Source organism: Fulmarus glacialis, unplaced genomic scaffold, assembly GCF_000690835.1.
Source record: "Fulmarus glacialis isolate BGI_N327 unplaced genomic scaffold, ASM69083v1 scaffold25487, whole genome shotgun sequence".
Classification (NCBI taxonomy): domain Eukaryota; kingdom Metazoa; phylum Chordata; class Aves; order Procellariiformes; family Procellariidae; genus Fulmarus; species Fulmarus glacialis.
In genome coordinates, this window is record NW_009222959.1 from 75687 (window position 1) to 96752 (window position 21066).

The window sequence follows — 21066 nt, forward strand, 5'->3', positions numbered from 1 at the left end:
CTGGTACAGTTGTCATCTGCTTTGGTTTTGGATGTGCAGAAACCTAGGCCTGTGGGAAGAAGAATGATCAGAGCTTTAAGCCTTGCTAGGGAGAACGTGCCTCTGCCTCCATCCTATAAAAGCAGCAATTTTCCAATGGTGATAATCTCACCAGAGCTACTCACCCCATCAGAAACGCTTATCTGCATCAGAATTTCTGACTCAGAAACACTTGGCAGGCTATCTCACAATACGAGAAGGAGATACTTGAAGGGAGCCCCTATTTTGTTAAATATAGGCTTCAGCTGTGGACTTTCTCTGGCTGAGTTCATTCAATACACCAGGGTGCAGGGACATAATCTACAAAGGACACAGACCTATACCTGAAGTAAAAATCTGAAGGTAAAAGAGACTTACTTGCCACAGAAGTCCTTGTGAATGGCATGAAGGACAAGTAGTAAGTTGGGGTGTTCCTGTAGCCACTTCTCCACCATATCTGGGTGTCTGGGATCAACTTCCAGAAACACGCTCCTGAAAGGACACATTTGGGAGTAGAAAGTGGGGAGATGCACACATTTAGGTTGCTAAACTGATAAAAATTAAGGTCCTTCTTTCTGGATGACTCCCATCAGTGCAGGAAATGAGAAGGTCAGCAAATGCACTGCAAACCAATAATCCTAAAACAGATCATAGCTGTCCATTTAAGATGCAGATCCCAACTACCTCCTTCAGGGGGAGAAAGTGTTGATCTTGGTGGGAATTCTCACGGTACTCCTCTGTGTGAGCAGTTAAACCCTTCTATCGAGATGTAAAGATCCCTTTTGAACCCCATGCAGAGATACTGCCAGCTCTGTCTTTCTGAAGCCCCCAAAGATTTAAGGCCAGAGTGAAGTTTTATGATGCAAATGCATGAACACTGAGGACTGGTCTGGCAGCATGAAGTTCGTCTCTGTGTAAGCAGGGTGACATTAAGTCCCAGTAGCAAGAGTCATAAACTACAAGTTAGTACACACATTTTCCCACAGTAAATGTCTCCATAAATCAGTTATGAAAGCACCACTAGCATTCAGACCTACATAGAGGACTGTAGAAAGAAAAGTGCAGCAGCGATAAGGGAACTAATCGGACAACCTCAGTTAGTGCACCAGGACTAGGCCTGGACACTGCAGGGCTATTTCCATCTCTGCTGCAGCCAGGCTTTACGACACCAGCCCATTTCTGAGTATCCACTCCTGCAACGCGGCAGAACCACCCTAGCTTACAGGCACGTGGAGATGATGGAACTGGTTACAGCCTGTGACAGCGCAGCAAGATACAAGTTTAAGAGGCAAAGAACAAAGGCCAAGCACCAATCATATGCTCTCCTGAGAATTCCTAAAACGTCCCACACTGAATACTCCCTACAAATTCACCAAACTAACTACAAGGTGGGTGTGGATCTCATTCTTGACCTTAAAAAACTTCCACTCCTCAATGGGGGCTCCACCTTATAAAACACGCAAAAAGGGAAGGAAAAAAAATAATCCTAACAAACAACCCCACGGGACCAATCCCTGTTGCTGGGAAGTTCTGAGGAGCATCTTCTGCTCTTGTGGTCATGCAAAGCATGAGGAATGAATTCTTCTGCATGCAGTATGCCTCTCAATATTCCTGTTCCTCTTCTCAAAACAGCAGATTTTCAATGACCTCTCTTATGCTGGTAAAACATCAAATTTTCAACAGGATATGTGAATGCTCTGGCACAACAGACTTTTGGGTATCGTCATGTTGATCTTCAAGCACAAAATGGATCCCACATGACAGAGAATAGGAACAATCCGTCTTGAGTATTAAACATGGAGAAGTTTAACATTTAAGAAACTATCCCTGGCTGATCTTCTTTCTCCTGGGATATTCAGCATTGTATCCTGGCATAATAAGCAAAGTTTCCCGTAATTAAAGGGTGGAGGGAAGTAGAGATCTACATCCATTCTCCCAGAGTTCTATATTGCTTCTCCTGCAATCAGTTATTCTGCTTAGAAAGCTTCCTTTTTTTTTTTTGCACACTCTCTTTGCTGTTCTTTTTGTTGCTGCTTTGACCTTTAAAGATTCTTACTTCACTAATGACTATGAAACACCACCACTAGTCAAGGAAGGCTCATATCCCTTTATTAACCAATTTCAAGCTAATTTTGCTTATCCACATGACATTTTTTAAACTGCTATTATTAGATGGGGGCAGGGGGAAGGGGCATTTTTGCAACTATTTTCCCCTCTGTACATGCCTGTATGAAAACAGAAGTTATAGAAGTGAATGGACAAAAGACATGAAATTCAAAGAGAACAGTGCTTACCCAGAATCCTTCAGAAGAGAAGGAGCCAGAGCCAGAATTGTTTTGATGACTCTCATCCCATCATCTCCCCCATCCAGTGCATCAAGGTCCTCATAGCTGGAATGTGGGAATAAGACATTAATAGCAATTCATATGGCATGAGCCATGCCCTTGAGGACGCATTGCCCCATGCTCCATGGAGAAAGGTGCACCTAACACACCTGAACTCCATTACTCCTATAGCAGGTGACAGCACTCATAACTTCTATGTAAAACAGAGAGAGTAAGAAGGCAGCTACCCCTAGGCTGAGAAACACCATGTTGAGCACAAGCAGAAAACATCCCCTGAACTTTGCCTGAAAATTACAAGCCAACTGCAGCCAGGGTCACACGGTTCCAACACATGGATCTGTTCTCTCTGTGCTAGCTGGACAAGGAGACAGTGGTTTGTACAGCAAGGGATCACTTGCTTTATTTCAACCATGCCAACAACCTGTTAGGACTGCCTCCTAACCTAGCAGAGCAAATTATGATGTAGAAAGCTCAGCTTTCAGAATCTCCTCTGGTGCACATCTTGTACAGAGGTAGATGCAGGACTTTGTCCTGACACACATGACAATCAATTCTGAGGAAGAACCAGCACACACAAAGTAGTACCACATCCCAAAAGAGCTTATTCGTGTTTGTGTGGGTTTGTTTGCTTAAGACAAGTATTGGAATGAGAATGGGTCGCAGCATTTCCACCCAAGTTTTTTTTTCCATCACAAAAAGCTGCTCAGATTACTTGTACTTTCTTTCATAAACTCACATCAATTATGAAAAAAAAAAGGTCTAACAGGAGAAATGTTCTGGAACAGTTTTGGATTAGAAACTTGTTAATTTCCAAGTATGTGCTTTTTCCATTTTTATAAATATTTAAAATACTTTGATATTGTTTCAGACCTGTAAACAATATCAAAGTAACACTGTATTATTATATAAACTATGTATATGTATACCTACACTATGTATATGTATACTACATTTGCATGTTTTGTGTGCAATTGTGTGTAGCATAAGGAAGCAGACAGAAAACCTTGCTTCAAGGAACAGGAGAAGAAAAAATCTATTTATCGGATTACCGGAGGATTTCTGCATCCAGGGAAGCCATGTCTTCATGGAAGACATATGGGGGGTTACTGACTATGAAGTCTACAGGGCCCCAGTGTAGCAGCTGCTTGGCAGAATCTAGAAAAGAAAAAGAATCACAACCAGCTCTCAACCATAGCAATCTTCCCTATAAGCTCAGTGTCAAAATCCTATCCAGGAAACTGTCTCTCCAGACACATGCGTATTTGGCTCTGCTTTTCTCTAATAAAATTTTATCCTATTTCTTTTTGGGATAGCCTGGCCTGCTCACTCTCCCACCTTGATGCAAGAGTGATACAAAGCTAAGCACAGGCAAAGTATCATTTTTTCATATCAACCGTACCGCTTGGCGGAACATGTTACAAAGCACAGGACCTTGATGGAGCTCTGTGCCCATCTGGATCTAAAGCAACAACCGGAACTTGAGAGAGCCCACAAAGGCCTAAGTGGGAGCTTAGACTAGCTGTCAGGATGCGTATCCTTCCTCTTATCAGAGCTGCAGAAGGACCTCTAATGAGCAAAAGAGCCAGGCCCTCTCAGCAGTATCAACCATCTAATGGTTTGCTCTTCTGCAGACTGTTCAGCTCATGCTACTGTCTGGACGGACACATACCAGCCCTGAATCAGACATCACGTAACCATGTGAGTGTGGCACTGTCTTCAGGCCAGCCTCTTGGCACAGTGCTTACCCATGCAGGTGCAATGCCAACGCAGCTACTTGGCTTTTGGACTGGAGCTGGCTGGCTTACTGCTTTTTGGAATATGGGCAGCACAAACTCAGATTTGCAGATAGAAGACTGTGCAGACATAGCCCTAAGAGGTAATACAGTGTCAAAATAATAGCATCAGAAAGGTGCACTAATAAATCTACAATGCTGGAGCTCCTGGCTCCACAGCTCCTGGCTAAGAAACAGCTGAGCATCTTATCTACCTAACTGGATAAGCCTCACCAAATGGTTTCAGCCAGGTACGGGGAAGAAAACAGGTATCCTTCCCTGGTTCAGCTCACCTAATTTCACATGAATAAGGCTGGGCATTTAATCTAAGCTAAATATCTGGGCTCCCTCTAACATCAACGGAAAGACAGGCACATACATGTTTATCTAAAGCAGCCATGTCAGCATGGAGTGACTTACACTTGGTATATATTTGCCTCTCCCCAGTAACACTGGAGAGCACCTGAACTACCAGCTCAGACACAACCTTTAGACACCTAAACCCAGAAACAATTCACCTTCTGATGTAGTCAGGGACTTCTCTCAGCTGATCATCTGGCCTGGAAATCTCTGAAGGGAAAAGCTTCACTGGCTCACTTCTTACTGACCTTTTTCTCTATTAACTTCAACACCCTACTGACGCTGCATCCCAAGGGGGTCCCTTGGCTGTCTCTCACGCCTGCCTCCCCCCATCAAAGTAAAAAGGGAGAAAGACAAAGGGGATTATAACAGTGAAAAGAGTTACTGTATGAAACATCATGATGGAGGATGTGGATCCTCTCCTGGAGTTGCAGCCTGTAAAATTTCAGATGCAAGAACAGAAAGAAGAAAGATTAGGAGGCATGTTTGTGTGTATTCAAGAACAGCACATTCTATAAACAGATCATTAAATATCACATCTCTTATCTGATACATGTGTATCCTGCCCCACTGACCGCAGCTGGATTCCTCTCAAGCCGCAAGGAAATTTTAGGATCTGCTCTCTGCCTGAGGAAGAAAATCCAAAGCAAAGAGCACACTGTGCACCCATGGCGATTCCAGGGTGTGGCTCCTGTACACCCAAAACGTATACGTATCACCCCTCGCCATACATACAGCAGTATTCCCCCACCCTGCTGCATATTAACTACATCTCCAAGGCCTCCCCCAAGTAAGCTCACCATCCCTCAAAAAAAAAAAACAACAAAAAAAAACAACACCAAATTAAAAAAACCCCAAAAAAACCCCACAACAAAATCACCTGCTTCAAATATGTAAACCTGCTATTGTAAATGGAGACAACATGCTCACGTTTGCCACATTCTTTCTCCAGCCTCCTTGATAATCTAGACCTTAACAGTGTTCTGGCATCTGAGTGTATTTTCTAGGCATCTTTGGATCTCATCTCACATGCCAATGTTAAGGTGATGAGATGTTACTGCACACTACCAGGAGGCCAGGACATACAGTGCAGCAGAACCCCTGTGCCAGACAGAGAGCTACAAAAAGGGACTCCTTTAGGGACAGCTCATGCACACACTGTATAGTATAATGTATTTAAAATACACACTAGGATCTCTCAGATGCTAGTTTCTAACTCATGATCTTTCTTGCCCCTGACACCTCTGTGCACATTAATTGGGAAACACGTTATGGTCAGTGCCTTTCATGTGCAGCCAGATATCCCCTAGGTGCTCACACCAGCAGAACCCCTGAAGGCACTAGAAGACACAAACACCTCTCCTTTACCTATGACAAATGAGCAGGTAAGCATGCTGGCTTACTATTTTTAAGAAACAGGTCTATAAAAATGGTATTTCTCACTGCACTAATCCAAGGTAGAACAGCCTTGAGACTGCCAGAGTGCTACTGCATGGTGCTCCAGTCTGTCACAACCTGGCATGACCCGTCCCTTGCTCCCAGCTTGCTACAGAATATGCTCCCTGCCAGGGGAAAATAGTTGAGACAGCGATCCCCTTAAACCTTAGGAATCCTGAGCGAAGTTCCCTTGATGCTCCTGGGATAGGAAAGAGAGGCCAGTGTGAAAGTGGCCTTGGTGCTTGGTGACAACCTGATACTACAGGAGAGGTCACAGAAACAGAGAACGTGAGGCAGCAAGGAAGGAACAGAACCTCTAATTCCTCAGCTACATGGTCCATCCACCAAAATACCTCTGCCTTCTCACAGGTTTGCCTCTGGCTTTTTTGAAGACATTTGCGCAATGTCAGAGGAAGCACTTTGCAAAGTCAGAAAGACAAGGCTGGTCAAGATCTGTTGGTGGAGAAAGACTCCAAGCCTCCCACAGGAGATGCCATTCCCTGAGAGAATGGCAGAGAGTCTGCACTGTCCCCTAACTCCTGTCCTCAATGCAGTCAATGTCTAGAGAAAACAAAACTGCCCAGCTCTTCCCAGCATGTTCTCTCCTCCCACGAGAGACCCACCACAGTGGCAGAGTTCTCCTCCCAGCTCTTCAGTGTAACACCTCAGGGCTACCCAATGGGGTTCATAGAGCATGCTGCAACAAAGGCCTTACATCCAAGTCCTACCTGCCTTTGCTGAGAGCCTATGGTACGGCCCTGTCAGCATACACAGGCATCAAGAAAGGGAGGGATTCCTGCACCTGCCTGCAACGTGCCCAGATGGGCCATCTGGCCACGGGGATTGATTTAGCAAGAGCAAGACTCACCTAAGCATCTAGAGAACACAGTTGTGATAAGGGAGCTCTGAAAAGAAGGCAGGAACCAAGCTGGCTTCAGTCAAGCAGTAGCTCAACTTATCCTACTGGCTTCTCTCCCAAGAGCTACAGGGCACCATGCCATGGACAAGATCACAAGGACACAATGAAAATATCCGTGGAGAAATATGAGGTTCTCTGGCACTGTATTTACACTCCCTCAGCCACTCTTGAGTCAACAAGCAATGTTAATAACAAGACCATTTTTTCCAGATGCCAAAGCAATAATCTACTAAGGAGGCAAAGATCTGGCCTGCTTTTATTATATCTGTGAAAAATTGCAACAGAACTTGGTTTGACACTGACACATCAGAAGGAAATCTCTGCTCCCCACTTCCTATAACTGGACTAGGAGGCAAAGGGTAATAGTGAAGCGACAAGTTTGGGAAGGGCTTGTTACTACACATCACTTCAGACTCACATAAGAGCTGGGACTGAGTTGCAAGAAATGAAGAGATGCAGCTCAGTGCAGCCAGAAACAGAAGTAGCCTGCCTCTGTAGCCCCAATGCTGGCAGCAGCTTGGGAAAAAAGGATATGTGGGCCCTGTCGACAGAAATGTCAGTTAATGAGCACCACTTAAGACTCACAACCTACTAGACTCCGTAAGAGGTAGCAATAGGAATCCTTTCCAAAACTGCTCTAACTAATGCCTAGGGTCCAGCAGTTTCTGAGGATATGAATATATGCTAGAGCTCTGTACCTTTTACAATGTCTACAGAGACTGGGAACCTGGACTCAAAAGCATACTGACATTAGCTCTGGTGCTTGCTAAGTTAGTGACAGTCCAGAATAACCTGGGTTAAGAAGAACTAACTGAGGAAGTGGTGCCACTAGGAAGGACAAGGTCAACCTGATACAGAGCTGTTCTGACTTCAGGCACAAGATGCTTGACTCATTGCATGGGGGTGTTGGACTAGATGACCTTTAAAGGTCCCTTCCAACCCAAACTATTCTACGATTCTATGATTCAGCAGCTCTGAACATCTAGCCACAGCTCAGGTGTCATGCAAACAGCACGGGACCCAGCAGCACCATTCTCACCAAACCCAAGACTGCAAGGAGGATGCTGAGGGATACCACACTAGCACATCAGAGTAAAGGTGCTATTTGAGCATGCAACCTTATATCTGCAGGAGCAATGACAGAAACAAGCACAGCCATAATGATATAGGGAGCCAGAGAGAGAAAGGTTCAGGCTATACTTGTCTTAACCTCCTAAGTGACATATACATTCTTACTAACTGCTGCCTTGAGTTTCTCAAGTTCACAGACAGGGATAAGAGTAGTCACCATGAAACACTGAAAACCCTTGAAAGACAGCCAGCATTTAAGTACTGTTGTTTTATTTAGGCTGTCTCTGCAAAGCGCATTCACAAGTCAAAGGAAAAAAATACTTCGGTAAATATAAGCTTTTTTTTTTTTTTTTTTTTAAATTCTTACACATTTTAGGAGCTCAACCTAGGGAACTAGTGAAACATTCCCTGGTTTCCAGTGGCAATAAACATGAACCACATGCCCAAATATTACGGACTCTTGGTCCTTCTCAAACAACAATTTACAAAAAATGGGTAATGTGGGCTTGTACCTATGTGCATTCTCCGCGGTGAGATCCACAGCAGCCTTCTCTTTATCCACAGCTATCACCCGGCTCTGGGACAGAAAAAACAACAACAAACAAGTATTACAACATCAAGGTTCCTGAGCAGACATGCTCTGCCAAAAGAGACATGCAAGATAAGAACTGACAATTCACTGTTCACTCCTGGCTCCTAAAAGGAATAGTTCATGAAGAATGCATCTCAGGGCACTGATGGGATTACAAGTCACTTCTAGTAAGCCCACTAACGTGACAGAAGGCATTCTGCAACACTGCCAGCAGCCTACCAAAATAGACAGGCTTCTGACCGAACCGACTCAGCTGACAACAATGGATTTACACTGACTCACATCACCCGATACATTCATAGCTCCTAGACTCTGGCTAGTCTGGGGTAGACACAGGTTAAAGGAAGATCATGTCCTAGACTCCTCCCCTCTAACATGGACAGAATCCCTTCCAGCATTAACACAACCACTTGGACAGAGGTTCTGGCATTTTCCATCTATTATGCAGACACCTTTTGCCTAGTTACTCCACTACAGTCTTTACACCACATTCACTGTGTGTATTGACTGCATGTACTTGACTGTGTGTCAAGTATTTGAGAGTCCTCCAGCGTAACATTAAGAGATAGGACTACACAGTTAGAGATTTGTTTGACCTTCCATTCCACCTTGGGAAAAGTGCAGACAAAGGCCAGACTTGTTTTTGCTTTGCTTAATGTTTTTTAAACACAGATGTTGGTAAGTATTCACACAGAGAAAGCATGCTCAAAGAAACTACTTTGCATTTGGAGATGATGGTGTGATCAGCCATCATTCCTAGGGGGATTAATTTCACAGCCTGAGACTAGCATCCACACACGTGAAGCTGACCCTTAAGGTGAAGGACACAGCTGAATCCATAAGTGAAAAGTTGCTGTTGTTTTCTCAATACCCTAGTGCCAAATTCTGCCTCACACAGAGTGTAAACTCCACTTAGCTGTCAGTGTGGCTGCCACTAACTCTAATCAGTCAAGGCTCCTTATTTCTCTGGGCACAGCAGTTTGTATTAGTCAGCTGGGAAAGGACTGTTATCAGTTACAGGGACAGACTGACACAGCTCTTTAACTTAACAAGCAAGGAAAACAGCATGAAATACAGCTCAAGAAATCAGAGTAATTATACTTTGAACTCATGAAGCTCAAGTATTAACCTTATCAGGTCACTGGGAGGAGGAACACAGGCATCAACCTCTAATTCTTACACATCGAGTCTTATACTTCTACAAGAGGAGGGGCTGGACACAGCAATTCTCGTTCACGAGAGGGAACTGGCTGGTCTGCAATTCTGAGGAAAGGGGAATATTTTTCCCTTAACCACATGCGGTGAGATCTTGGATTCATTTCTCTTTCTGTTTACCAACAGATCTCAGTCCCCTTCCTGCTCTTTTCACTCTGTTCAAAAGGTGTGTGTTGTTATTAGGGAAAAAGACTTCAAAAAAGTAGTTTGGCAGTTGTGGCAGGTTGACATATGCTTGTCATACAGATCCTAAGTACTGACACTTCTGTGGTAATCCCTTCCCTGTATTAAGTTAGTCTTCAGTCTCCTAGAGACAAGATCTTTCGATTCACAGCAAGGTCATTTTTAGAGATGACTGCTCCATAAATTCGACTAACAGAGTGTATGCCCATGCCTCAGTCCCTCTCGTCCACAGCCCGGGATATTAGCTTAAACTGACATCCACCAATGCTTCAAGCTAAGGTGATTAATAGTGAGCTGTGACAGCTGAAGAATGAGCACATTTGCTTCTTCCATCCTGACTATGTCTCCACTACTCCTGCAGACAGCTGGAGAGAGCAATTCCTAAATATCCCTCTTCTACCTATCATGAACTTATAGAGCCTGACTGTCAGACCTTAGCTGCTGAAGTTCCATCAAAGCAAAGAAGTTTATCTGCGAAGTCTCAGTGAAGACTAGTAGAGTGGGATTGTCCTGTAACACGGGCATCTATTGTACCATGAGCACTGAAAAAAGCTCACCTGTGGCATTTTGCACAACAGACTCAGAGCAATTGCTCCAGAGCCACAGCCGATCTCCAGGATCGCAGGATGAGGGACAGGACCTGGGAAGCAGAGGCTTGAATTCTTCTCACATTTCCGAGATTCTTCCTCCACAACTAAAGAGACAAGATCCTAAGAAAACAAACAAACAAAAAAATTTCTAAGGGAGCTGTTTTATGGTCTGAGGACTGGAGTTTAAATTTCTTGACTCTGTAGACCAATTAAATGTATTTTTGTTGCTAATTTTTAAAACACAAATGGCAGCAATGGAACTGATATGCCAGAAGTCACTTCAGCTCCACCTCCCCCACAGGGTGCTTTGATTAGTAACCGAATCCTCAGGATACAATTTCCCGCAGATCCTCTGGAATCTTCTAGCACTGTTGAGAAAAATAATAACCAAACAGCTGGAGCACATTATCTTCTGCAACACCATTTTATTTACTCCAAAATTCCAGCTTTCAGAATTTGTAAGCTTCAAAATTTAAGATTTTTATACTGTCTCAGTATGGTATGTAATCTGGAAGCAGAGGTACAGCTCCTAACAGCATCTAAACCAATAATCCAACCTGCAGATGGAAAGCAAAGGCAATGAATTACTAAATGATCCAAATGAGCAGCTCCCTGCATGGATTTCAGATTGTGGATTCCTACTACATTTTGTTGGTATAAAGTCACATGGAAAAGATTTTCATCCATGCTCCTGGATCCGTATGCATCTCTGCCATCGCTGCCTCGTCCCTCCCATCAATCTCCTCTTTTTTAAATCCCTTTGCAATTTCATATAAAATCCAACACAGCAGGAGAGATCTCAAAGATGTAAGTTCTAAGGTTTGTGAAAATGAGTGACTAGCTGCAAGAGAAAGCACACATGTGCCTCCCTCAGACTGCAGCATGAACTTCCCGTGCTATTCACTGGAGAAAACTGTAAGACAGAAACCTTGTAAACACCTTGCGTGCATCAGCAGCTTCAGCAGGTGCTCACAACTCCTGCAATCCTTGTGCTTTCATGGCACAACAGTACAGAAACAAGGCCTTACTGGCCCAAGGCACTCCCACGATGGCTAGGTCATTTCACTTGAGAGGTCTGCTCTTGGACCTCTCCTGTAAATCCGGAAAACTTACCAAAATTTACAAAGAATAATTGGCTTGATTTTGCCAACAGTTAAAAATTAAAGACATTACCAGGAAAATTAGTGGCCTTCCATTTTTATAAGGAATCTTGCACGTTCTTGGCATAAGCAGGAATATTTAAAAGCAACGCATCCTGGCAGGCAGGTCTGCTTCTCTTTAGTAAAGCCTTTTTCAGGAGCCTAAACCGGGTATGCTTGTACATAAGGGCATAAGCCCTTCCTTGGATGTATCACCCTAACGGGGTAATAGATGCCTTGTGCAAAGCTGTAGTTTTTATGAAGATATTTGTTGCTGTTGGTCATCCTTCATGCTAGGCCAATTTGTATCTGCAGTAAGTAGGGAGGGAGGATGCAAACAGGTATAAAAATGAAGTGTTTGGGTAGATGAGCTCCAACAAAACATCCCTAGCAGCAGAGCACCTGAGACATGGGCTGTTTTGTCAGACAGTATTTTCTGAGGTTTCCCACAAGACGTGAATTTCTTTTAAACATATTGAAGTACCATCCCCCTGCATGAAAGCACACACCCAGTACTTAGAGAACAGAAGTGAAGCGTGCACTACTTCACAGTCCAGGACGGAGAAACAGGCATATTTCAACATTGTCCGGGCCTTGAAAAGCCAGGCAGTTTTGAACTGCTCCATTTTAATAGAACCCTTTGCCTGTTGATCCCTCCTAAAAAAGTAAAAAGGAAAGATTTGGTTTATTTGAATGTGTACACACTCCATATTTCCTCTAGTAACATTACTACTTCTTCAGATCAGCTTTTCTGAGTCTTTGCCATTTTCAACTCAGCTGTGTTAGGCTTTGCTGCTTTTCCAGTAGCTTGGCTCTGCCAACAATAGCCTTTTGGGAGCCACTGGCTCTTCAACTCTCTTTAGGCTCCTTTTCACAGCCACAGCCTTTTGGGGCCTTCAGGGGCTTTTTAGCAACAAGCACCTTTAACTGTTTTCATTGTTTTCTCTCAAATCTTCTCCAGTTGTTGACCCGGAAAGAACCAGAGATGCCTTTGCTCACCAGATACTCAATGGCAACAGTCTTCGTGCTTCTCCAGACTGTGCCCTCTGCCTTCCACAGCTTTCAGTGCTCCTCAGCGATGAGCTCTGTTGTGCTCATACCCAAAAGCCCAAGGGGGAACAAGAAGCAGCCCACAGGCTGGAGGGCACTATTTGAGAGGCCTCTCTCAGAGGTGTGTCTTCACTGCAAAGCTTGGTGACTGATAACTAAGCTAGCCTCAGTCAGGTATGAGGAGCCACACTGCAACGCCCTACCCTGGTTACCATGTTGTTATTGGCACTGCACTTATAAGGGAGTTTTGCTAACAGCCTCCAAAATAATATTCCTTGTTGCGGCTCTGGGATTCCTTTCCTAGACAATTATGGAGGAAAACATTCTTACAGGCTCCCAACAGGACTGTGGGAAACCATTAGAGGATTACCAGCACTCAGATAACTACAGGGAAAACCAAACACTTTGTCTACCCACTTTTGTGCGAAAATGGCTTTTGCCTTTCAGCTAACAGCTCCAGATGAATCAGTTTGAAAACACTTCTGCAATGGAGACAGCCAGAGATTGAAACCGCAGCTGGTTTGGGGAACCAGGTGCTGATGATTCCAAGACCACAGAAGAAGAGCCACCCAAAAAATTCTGCTCGGCCATTAAATCTTTTTTAAATACCAGCCATTGCGGGACACTTACAAATATTTCCAGGGAATCTCTACGTAACTCAGAACCATCTGTCTCCAGGGCTGATCACAGAGTAGCACAAGTTACTGATTTCAAATGTCCAAACGTAACTTCCATACAGTAGAACTACTGTCAGCATTTATTAACTTCCTTAAGGTTTATCATTAGTAATTTCAAGCTTGGAGTTTTTAATGGAACTTCTACTTTACACATTCCACAGTGAAGGTATTTTTAGAGTGCTTGCCAAAGCTCCGATTTAAATATGACTGATTTCAGTTTTTACCACATGTATATTAAAAAAGGGATGTTGGTATTACTTAGGCTTTGTATCCTACTCCCCTGACTCCCTTGCCCTGTTGTCTTGGTTATTTCATATACTTCTTACTGAGGCAAAGGCTAGTTCTCTCATCATACACGTTTATCATAATAGTTCAAAATTAAAAGATATTAAAAATAAGGTGACAACCTAAAGAAGCTACATCCTTTCCCAGACATCAGTATTTCACTACAATCAAAAAGTTCAATAATTATGAAAATAAATTCTTTTATGAAATAAATTCAATTGGCAAGCAAAACAGGAAATTAGGAAAATTAAGAAAAAAAATTACTAGTACAGATTATTCTATATTGAATTAAATTTGCAATTATTTATGTATTAAAAGCAAGAAGTAAAGACAAAACAGAATGCACTGGAATAAGACATTTTGTAATTCTGCATTAACTGGCTGTGATACCACGGTCCTTTTCTTCACTTACAGCTTTCATGTGAAAACCACATTTCCCCAACATCTGCAAAAGAATCAGGAAAACCCAGCAACCACAATACAGAGCATGTCCAGTTAGCCCACTGCCTTGCCACTAGGTTTCCTTTTCAGAAATCATAAATGATTAAGTTATCCAAAATTGTTCTGAAACAGTATTCTTCAGATTCTTCTCAGTATTTTTCATCTTTTAGCAAGTGATCCAGCCAAAATCTGTGCTTCTCCAAGCACACCACCATCTCCAAGATGTCACCACTGGAAACTGATAAATTACAGCACTTCACAGAAAATAGCAGAACCACTTTCAAATCTCATATTGGGAGATGAAGTATTTCTGGCCATGCATTACAGTGTTCATACAAAGACCACAAAACACTCTGCAAGACAGACATTCCCTACCTCTCTGCAAGAATCTGGCTAGAGCCACGCCTGGGGAAGAGCAATAAAGAGGCAGAAGGTGCTAAAAAGAGATGCCAGTCCCAGACACGGAGAAACTGGGACAACAGCGGATGGCCAAAGGCTGTGGTCTTTATTGTGTAGGATACTCCACATCTTCTCAGACTGAACAGATTCTGAGCACAAACACCTGCTAATATAATGCCATCATTGCTAAAAGCCATCTTAACCATCCGTTTGATCACCAGCTCTAAAGGTTGAGAGATGAAATTACAAAAATTCCACTGGGAAATAAGAGAAAACGCTTTGGCAGCCTAGGTAATTAACCTTTGGAATATGTTAGGTAAATTCTCCACAATCTGGCACTCTAAACTGAAATGGCAGGCCGTTCAAAAGGGCTTACTTTCACCCACGTCATTTACAGGATTCAATACACCAGAGAGAGAATGTCCTTCCCTACAGAAAAATGCTATTTTGGATAAAACAAAGACTTGACAATCAGCGCGTCTTTAGAGTCTCTAAAAACAGGAAAATGAGTTAGCTTGTGCAGGTGCCTTGTCCCTGCAACATGCTGAGCACTTCAGTACCTTTAACACATTCACCCTCATAATTCCCATTTTCCAGATGAGCAACTGTAAAACAGTGAATATCCCAAACTCATGAAGGAGGACTACAACAGAGCAGAGCATTGAACCCAATGCTCCAGAAGCCTCACTGGCACCTTTCCAATGACACCACTTTAGATCACGGAAACAGGTCCCCCAAACTCCAATTAGGAACAGGCAGGTCTACAGTTGTCTAAGGGCGACTGACCTTCTGCAGAAAAGCAGAAGTCACAAAGATCAGAACCAGATTCGCACATCATCTAAACAAACAGTGCTTGGCTGCTCTTGAATTGTCTTTTTGTTTTTACTGTTGTAGATAAAAAACTGTAAATATAAAAAAAAAAAAAAAATCCAAAGTGCTGTACTAAGGAGCAAGTAAAATTATACATTAAAAGAGTATCTTAGAAATGTGACCCGATTCCATACTTGCCCACAGCATGCTAACCACTGACCAGGATGAATGCTCAACTGTGGAGTTATTAAAATTCAAATTATTGCTTACAGTATGCGTCACTATTGTCAGTAACAACACAGCCTACACTAAAAATCCTGCTAACCAGTGCTACAGGTACTGGCAGAACTACTTTCATCCTGGAGTCTGGTGTACGTGTATATGGGTATAAGTGTGATATTTGTGTCAGCGGAGAAATGGAACATTCTGAAGATCTTTTCTCCCCTAGCCTGTGAAAGAAGCTCCTTCCCCCAGCAAAAGCCAGTTTTGGAAGGAGTGGAGGGACTGAATGGCAAACAGACAAAACCAGAGAGAAACTAAAATCCTCTCTTTGCTTTTGCTAGCAATGGCATCAAGGTAGAAGGGAAGGAGGGTCCTGGACATGGCTTGGGCAGCCCCCAAGACTCAGAGCTGTTGACATCTGCGTGCAGGGGCAGATTGCACATTTCATTCAATAGATGGGTGTACAGAGATGTTCAAGCAGCTGAGAGGAAGAGCTAGAAGTCACATGGAAAGGTGAGCTCAGTAGCCACTGCTATCCCTCGGAGCAAATCATACATATGGCTAAAACTGCCCCACAGCTGTCCTCTCCCCCGCAGCTTGCAGGATTGCCATGCGCCTTTCCAGGGCACACCACCAATGCCAGTGTGCTCCAGAGCCTTTTTGTCATGTTACAGGCAGACAGCACGAGAGTCAGGGCAATAGGCTAGGCTTAGGAACGGGGCTAGCTCACAGCTCTGCAGAGTTACTAGTGTGACTAAATCCCAATCTCTGTGCATGTTGCAAACTCCCCTTGCACAGCAATATCAATGAGCTTCCCCTTCTCCCCCATTTTACAGGATTTTGTGCAAATAAGTATTCAAGAGGATGTCAAGAGCACCAGCCACCTCTGAAACCTGTACATTCATAAGGGTGGTAAGCTAGGTGCAAAGCAAAGTATCTGAAAAGGTTTTTACATCGCACTGGGCTGGAGGTGATGCAGGCATCAAATGATGGGTTTTTAGGGACCTACGTTCTGTTGCTTAGCATGGAGTGGGGAAAAGGTATCTAGACCCTCTATGTCTTTGCCAGAAGTGAATTTAAAAATCTACAGGGAAAAACACCAGGACATCCTTGGGAGGGAGAAGGATATCTGTCCTGACTAGCAAAGGAAGAGCTTGCAAGGACTAAAAGACTATAGGGACTGTGGTTCCCTATACAGGGGACACAAATATTTGCCTCCCATGCTACTTAATTTCCAGCACTCAGAGGTTCTCAAGCTTTTGTCTCTTAGCCAAGCCACTCACAGCCTGCTCTCACCTTGCAATTCCAGGAAGTTTTGCTTCACTGCCAGATTCGCCCTAAGTTCACGCTGTCATTTATTTGTTTGGTTTTTTCCCCCCATCTTCTCTGTTGAACAAAACAAACGCAAAACTTTGCAAACACCTCCAGCTTCCCATGAGCCTCTGCCTACTCTTCCACCCACAACTCCCGTTCCCCAACCCACCCCCAGCACACACTCATGTTCTGACAGGTTCTTGGTATTACCTCCCCCTCCCTGCGACCAGGTCTCTAGTTCACTGTATTTCTTGGAACTGCAGCTGCACAAAGAAAGCGTGAGGACAGTGTCTGCCAGCACCCAAACCACAAGCTCCACAGCTGCACAGCTCCAGCCAGCAGACAGCACAAGGTCAGGCAGCTTTCAGCACCAAGACAGTCCGGAGGAAACAGCAGAGATTCTCGCTGCTCAACAGTGGCTACAGAGCTGTGCGGAAGTCCAGAGTTGAGGCAATCCTATGCTACAGTCCAACAACAGTGAATGACCCATCCGATGTTTCTGCGATTAAAAGTACAAGGCTAAGAAAAGCAAAAGGAGGGGAGGAATGGGAAAGGAAAGGGTGGAGGTCACAAATTCACACTGTGTTCCCTAGAAGCACCCTTTCTTCGTGCCCTGCAGGCTCTGGGGAAAGCAAGGAAGACAAGGGTCCAGGGGTACGAGCCAGGGTGCAAGAGGCTCTAACTTCCCAGGTTAGCAAACAGGACAAGGAAAGCAAAAGACACATGAAAACCTGGGTAACCGCCTCTCTGCTCTCGCACACTTCCTGGGAATGTTTTACTTATTTGTGTGCTTTCCAGAAACTTCTGTTCTCAGAATCCAGGACTTTCCATAGAGCTTGATCTGATATTAACCAAATCACCCCTCCCCTCCTGTTTGTCCACTTGGCTGCCAATCAGAACATGACAAAACACCAGGAAGCCAAGCTGGAAACCTAACTCCATGGCAATGGCCCTAGAAGATCACTGCCATGTACCCTCCTCCCAAAAGCAAGCCACCAAGCCAGCCCAGTGCCTAGTGGGGCAGGCAGGCCACAGTGTTTTTGTTCCGGGCTCTTCTGCCTGGCACCGCAGTAGGAAAGAGAAAATGTTGCACAAAGCCCATGAAACTCCCCCTATACAGGTATAGAAAGCAGAACACCAGAATAACTCCGAAGGACCCACTGATCCTGAAAGAAAAGGTGGCTTTAGGCAGAAGCAATGACAGACAAACAGGTAAAGGCATGCCTAATACTGAGGAAGGGGTTTGGCTTCTCTGTCACACAACAGAATCAGCTCCTGATGTGTCAGGCCACATGCCAAATGCTGTTTCATCTCTTGGAGAAGAGGCTGTGACAGTGCCCAGAAATGACTTTACTAAAAGGCAGCAACCTTTGTAACCCATATGAGCTAGTGCCCAAGACAAATTACCACAGTTGTCATGTCTAAACTAAGCCATGCCCAAGAGGAGCAAGAAGAGTGGATCAAAGTCACTGTAAAATGGCCGTACCTCGGGTCTCCAGCACAAACCTCTACCTAGGCACATCTCTCCAGAATCAAGGCATTTTCTTTCTCTGCAGATACTGGTATTGACCACTGCCAGATACAGCATCTAGACAGATGCGCTGGTCCAGTTCACTAATCGCTAGCTCTGAAATTCCAATTACTTGGATGTCTGAGAGAAGCTAAGGGGAAATAGATTTTTCCCCTGTTCATGTGGGAATCCCCTTGAGTCCCATCCCTCCTGTTACAGCCATTCTATAGTTCGTTTTTCTCCAGTTCTAGTCCTAAATCTTGCTCTAACTGCTGATGACCTAAGCTACTTAGCTGAAACTCACAGAAATAGAGACCCTCTTTCAATCGGAAACGAGAGATTAAAAAGCTAAAGACTTCATAGAGTTCTTTTAGGGCCAAAAAAATAAAGGTATTAACAACACGGAGATCTGTGAGAACACATGAGGAAAGTCTATATGAGTTAACCTGGGGAACAGGTTTGTGCATGACTTAAAAGAACAGCTGTTGCTTTCCCTGCCTTCAGCACAGATTTTAGCTTTAAATGTACATTTTTGAGTCTGCCCTGGAAATCACCAACTTTGAAGTAATCCTCTGCACTAGCACAGCCTCTTTTTCTTGCATAGGAATCCAGGAGAAACTACCGCCATAGTTCATCTTGGCCAGTCAGCCAGGAACAATCCTGTTTCTTCTTCCATTTCCTTTTGAACAAGAAGAAATCTGTCCTGGGAAAACATCCTGTCCTGGTTTTGAAGTAGCCAGCAATACACTCCTGCTAAGCTGTTTCAGCAATTAACTACACTCTCTGTTAAAAATGTGCACCTTTTCTTCTGGCCTGCATTTATAGTGCTTGTTATACACTTGTCTACGAAACCAAAGAGAATTCTGTTATCAAATTTCTGCTCCCTGTGCCAGGTAATTAACCCCTAAGCTTGTCTTTGATGAGCTAAACAGTCTTTCACCACAAGGCAGATTTTTCCAGCTGTTAATCCACCTACTGGTTCTTCTCCAAACCTAGTTTTCCATTTCTTTCTCAACTGGTCAGTAACATAATTGGACATAATATTTTTGCAACTATTCCACTACTGCAGTACACAGATTATTTGCTACTTGTACTTGGCAATCCCCTGTTAACATATGCAAAGATCACATTAGCCTGCTGGGCAGCCCACTGAAAATGGGTGCTCGTGGTCAGCAAATACCTGTAAGAGCCCCAGATCTTTCTCCAAGCTCTTCCGGCAGGGGAAGCCCCTCAGCCACAATGCACAGGCTGCATTATTTATTTCTGCATATGTGATCCTATTAAACACTTGTGCCTAGTTCAAAGGGCAATTCCAATTGCTCTGCAGCAACAACTGGTTCCCTTCATAATTCCCATTCCCCAGCCTCTGTGCCACAGCCCACTTTCAGAAAATACTGTTTTCCTCCAACATACCGATAAAATATTACCTGTCATATGGGCAAAATCTGATCTATGCGAGGCCACAACACCAATGCTCCAACTTTAGCCCATTTGTTTACAGCTACATTTTAACAGCAGTTAATTTTTCATCTATTAAATAATGCCCTATTGCATTTATGTTCAATATATCTTATAGGAGTCTATATATATTTCAAGAAAGGATCTTAAGCTACGTACAAGACAGGGCACCATCATGGTTTTAGTTTCCCAAATTGGGAAGTCAGTGACGCAGAAAGGAGAAGCAGCCTTCCTTTGAAGAGACAAAGGTCAGAGGCAAAACCATAAAAAAAAAGCCAATCTCCTGATCCATGGCTGTACTCCACTGTGACCTTTTGAACTTCCCGAAAAGTAACCATCTGTGGCAATGAAATTAGGGAAATGAAAGGCCATTCTGCATCAAAAGCTTCCTTTTAGCACTGATTAAAACAGAAAATGTGTACACTGCTTTGACATAAAGCACTGGAGAAAGGCCCCACCTTGCAATCTATATTTGCGTATACATGTCAGGAAGTAAAAATCTTCCCTTCTCTGTGTGCTTGACCTTCCTGAAAGGTTAATGATTATGTTTAGCTAGAAGTAAGGTTAAACTTCATGAAAGGTTTCTCTGAGCAAATCTTTGCCTAAAGTGCTTTCGCAGAACACCCCAGCACAATGACTGCCATTCAGCTGACAGAAATGGTTTCGGTGTATTGAGCACCATGGGAAATCATGGGAAAGAAACAATCTACCTCGGGAAACAAGTTAAAAGCTTAGAAATCATAGGTGGAAAAAGAATTGATTAGACAGTGACAGCACTAAAAATTACAAATGCTATAGAGAGCATGAACGGTTTATGTGTTACACAGTAAGAAGTAAGGGCTTTCCTGTCAAATGAGCGGCAGCACGGAAGCAAAGAAAATACTTTTCCTACTTACAATATGAAATTAGAAAGATTCACTATCCGATGATGTCATGGAGGCTAGACATAGACTCAAAAGAGGATTAAACAAATTAATGGAAGACAGATCCATTAGTGATTATGAAGCAGGATGGCCCCAAATCCAGCTTTGGCTAAGAATAGCCTTAACTGCTGACTATCAAAAGAAGGGGGGATCCTTCCATACCTATCTTTTCCCTTGTAATTTTGCCCGCACCATCTGCTACAAGCCCCGATCAGACAGACCAATATAGTCTGACACACTAAGTCTTTTTTCTTGCTCTCGCAGGAGATTGCGGCCATGATCTTTTTTGCATGACTGCTAAAAAATGTTCAGCATTGACTTGTAATTTCTTTCCCT

General features: G+C 43.6%; 1 protein-coding gene across 1 annotated transcript in view; it reads right to left on the minus strand.

Annotated features, from left to right (window-relative positions):
• Positions 1-12: 12 nt before the first annotated feature.
• HEMK1 (HemK methyltransferase family member 1) overlaps positions 13-21066 on the minus strand; it is a 28853-nt gene continuing 7799 nt past the window's right edge. Inside the window, exons 4-10 of the mRNA XM_009581645.1 lie at positions 10470-10622; positions 8435-8499; positions 4881-4930; positions 3413-3518; positions 2313-2408; positions 397-510; positions 13-49 (exon numbers count right to left, since the gene is read on the minus strand). Of these exons, the coding sequence (XP_009579940.1) occupies positions 13-49; positions 397-510; positions 2313-2408; positions 3413-3518; positions 4881-4930; positions 8435-8499; positions 10470-10622 (621 nt within the window). The remainder of the gene's footprint in view (positions 50-396; positions 511-2312; positions 2409-3412; positions 3519-4880; positions 4931-8434; positions 8500-10469; positions 10623-21066) is intronic.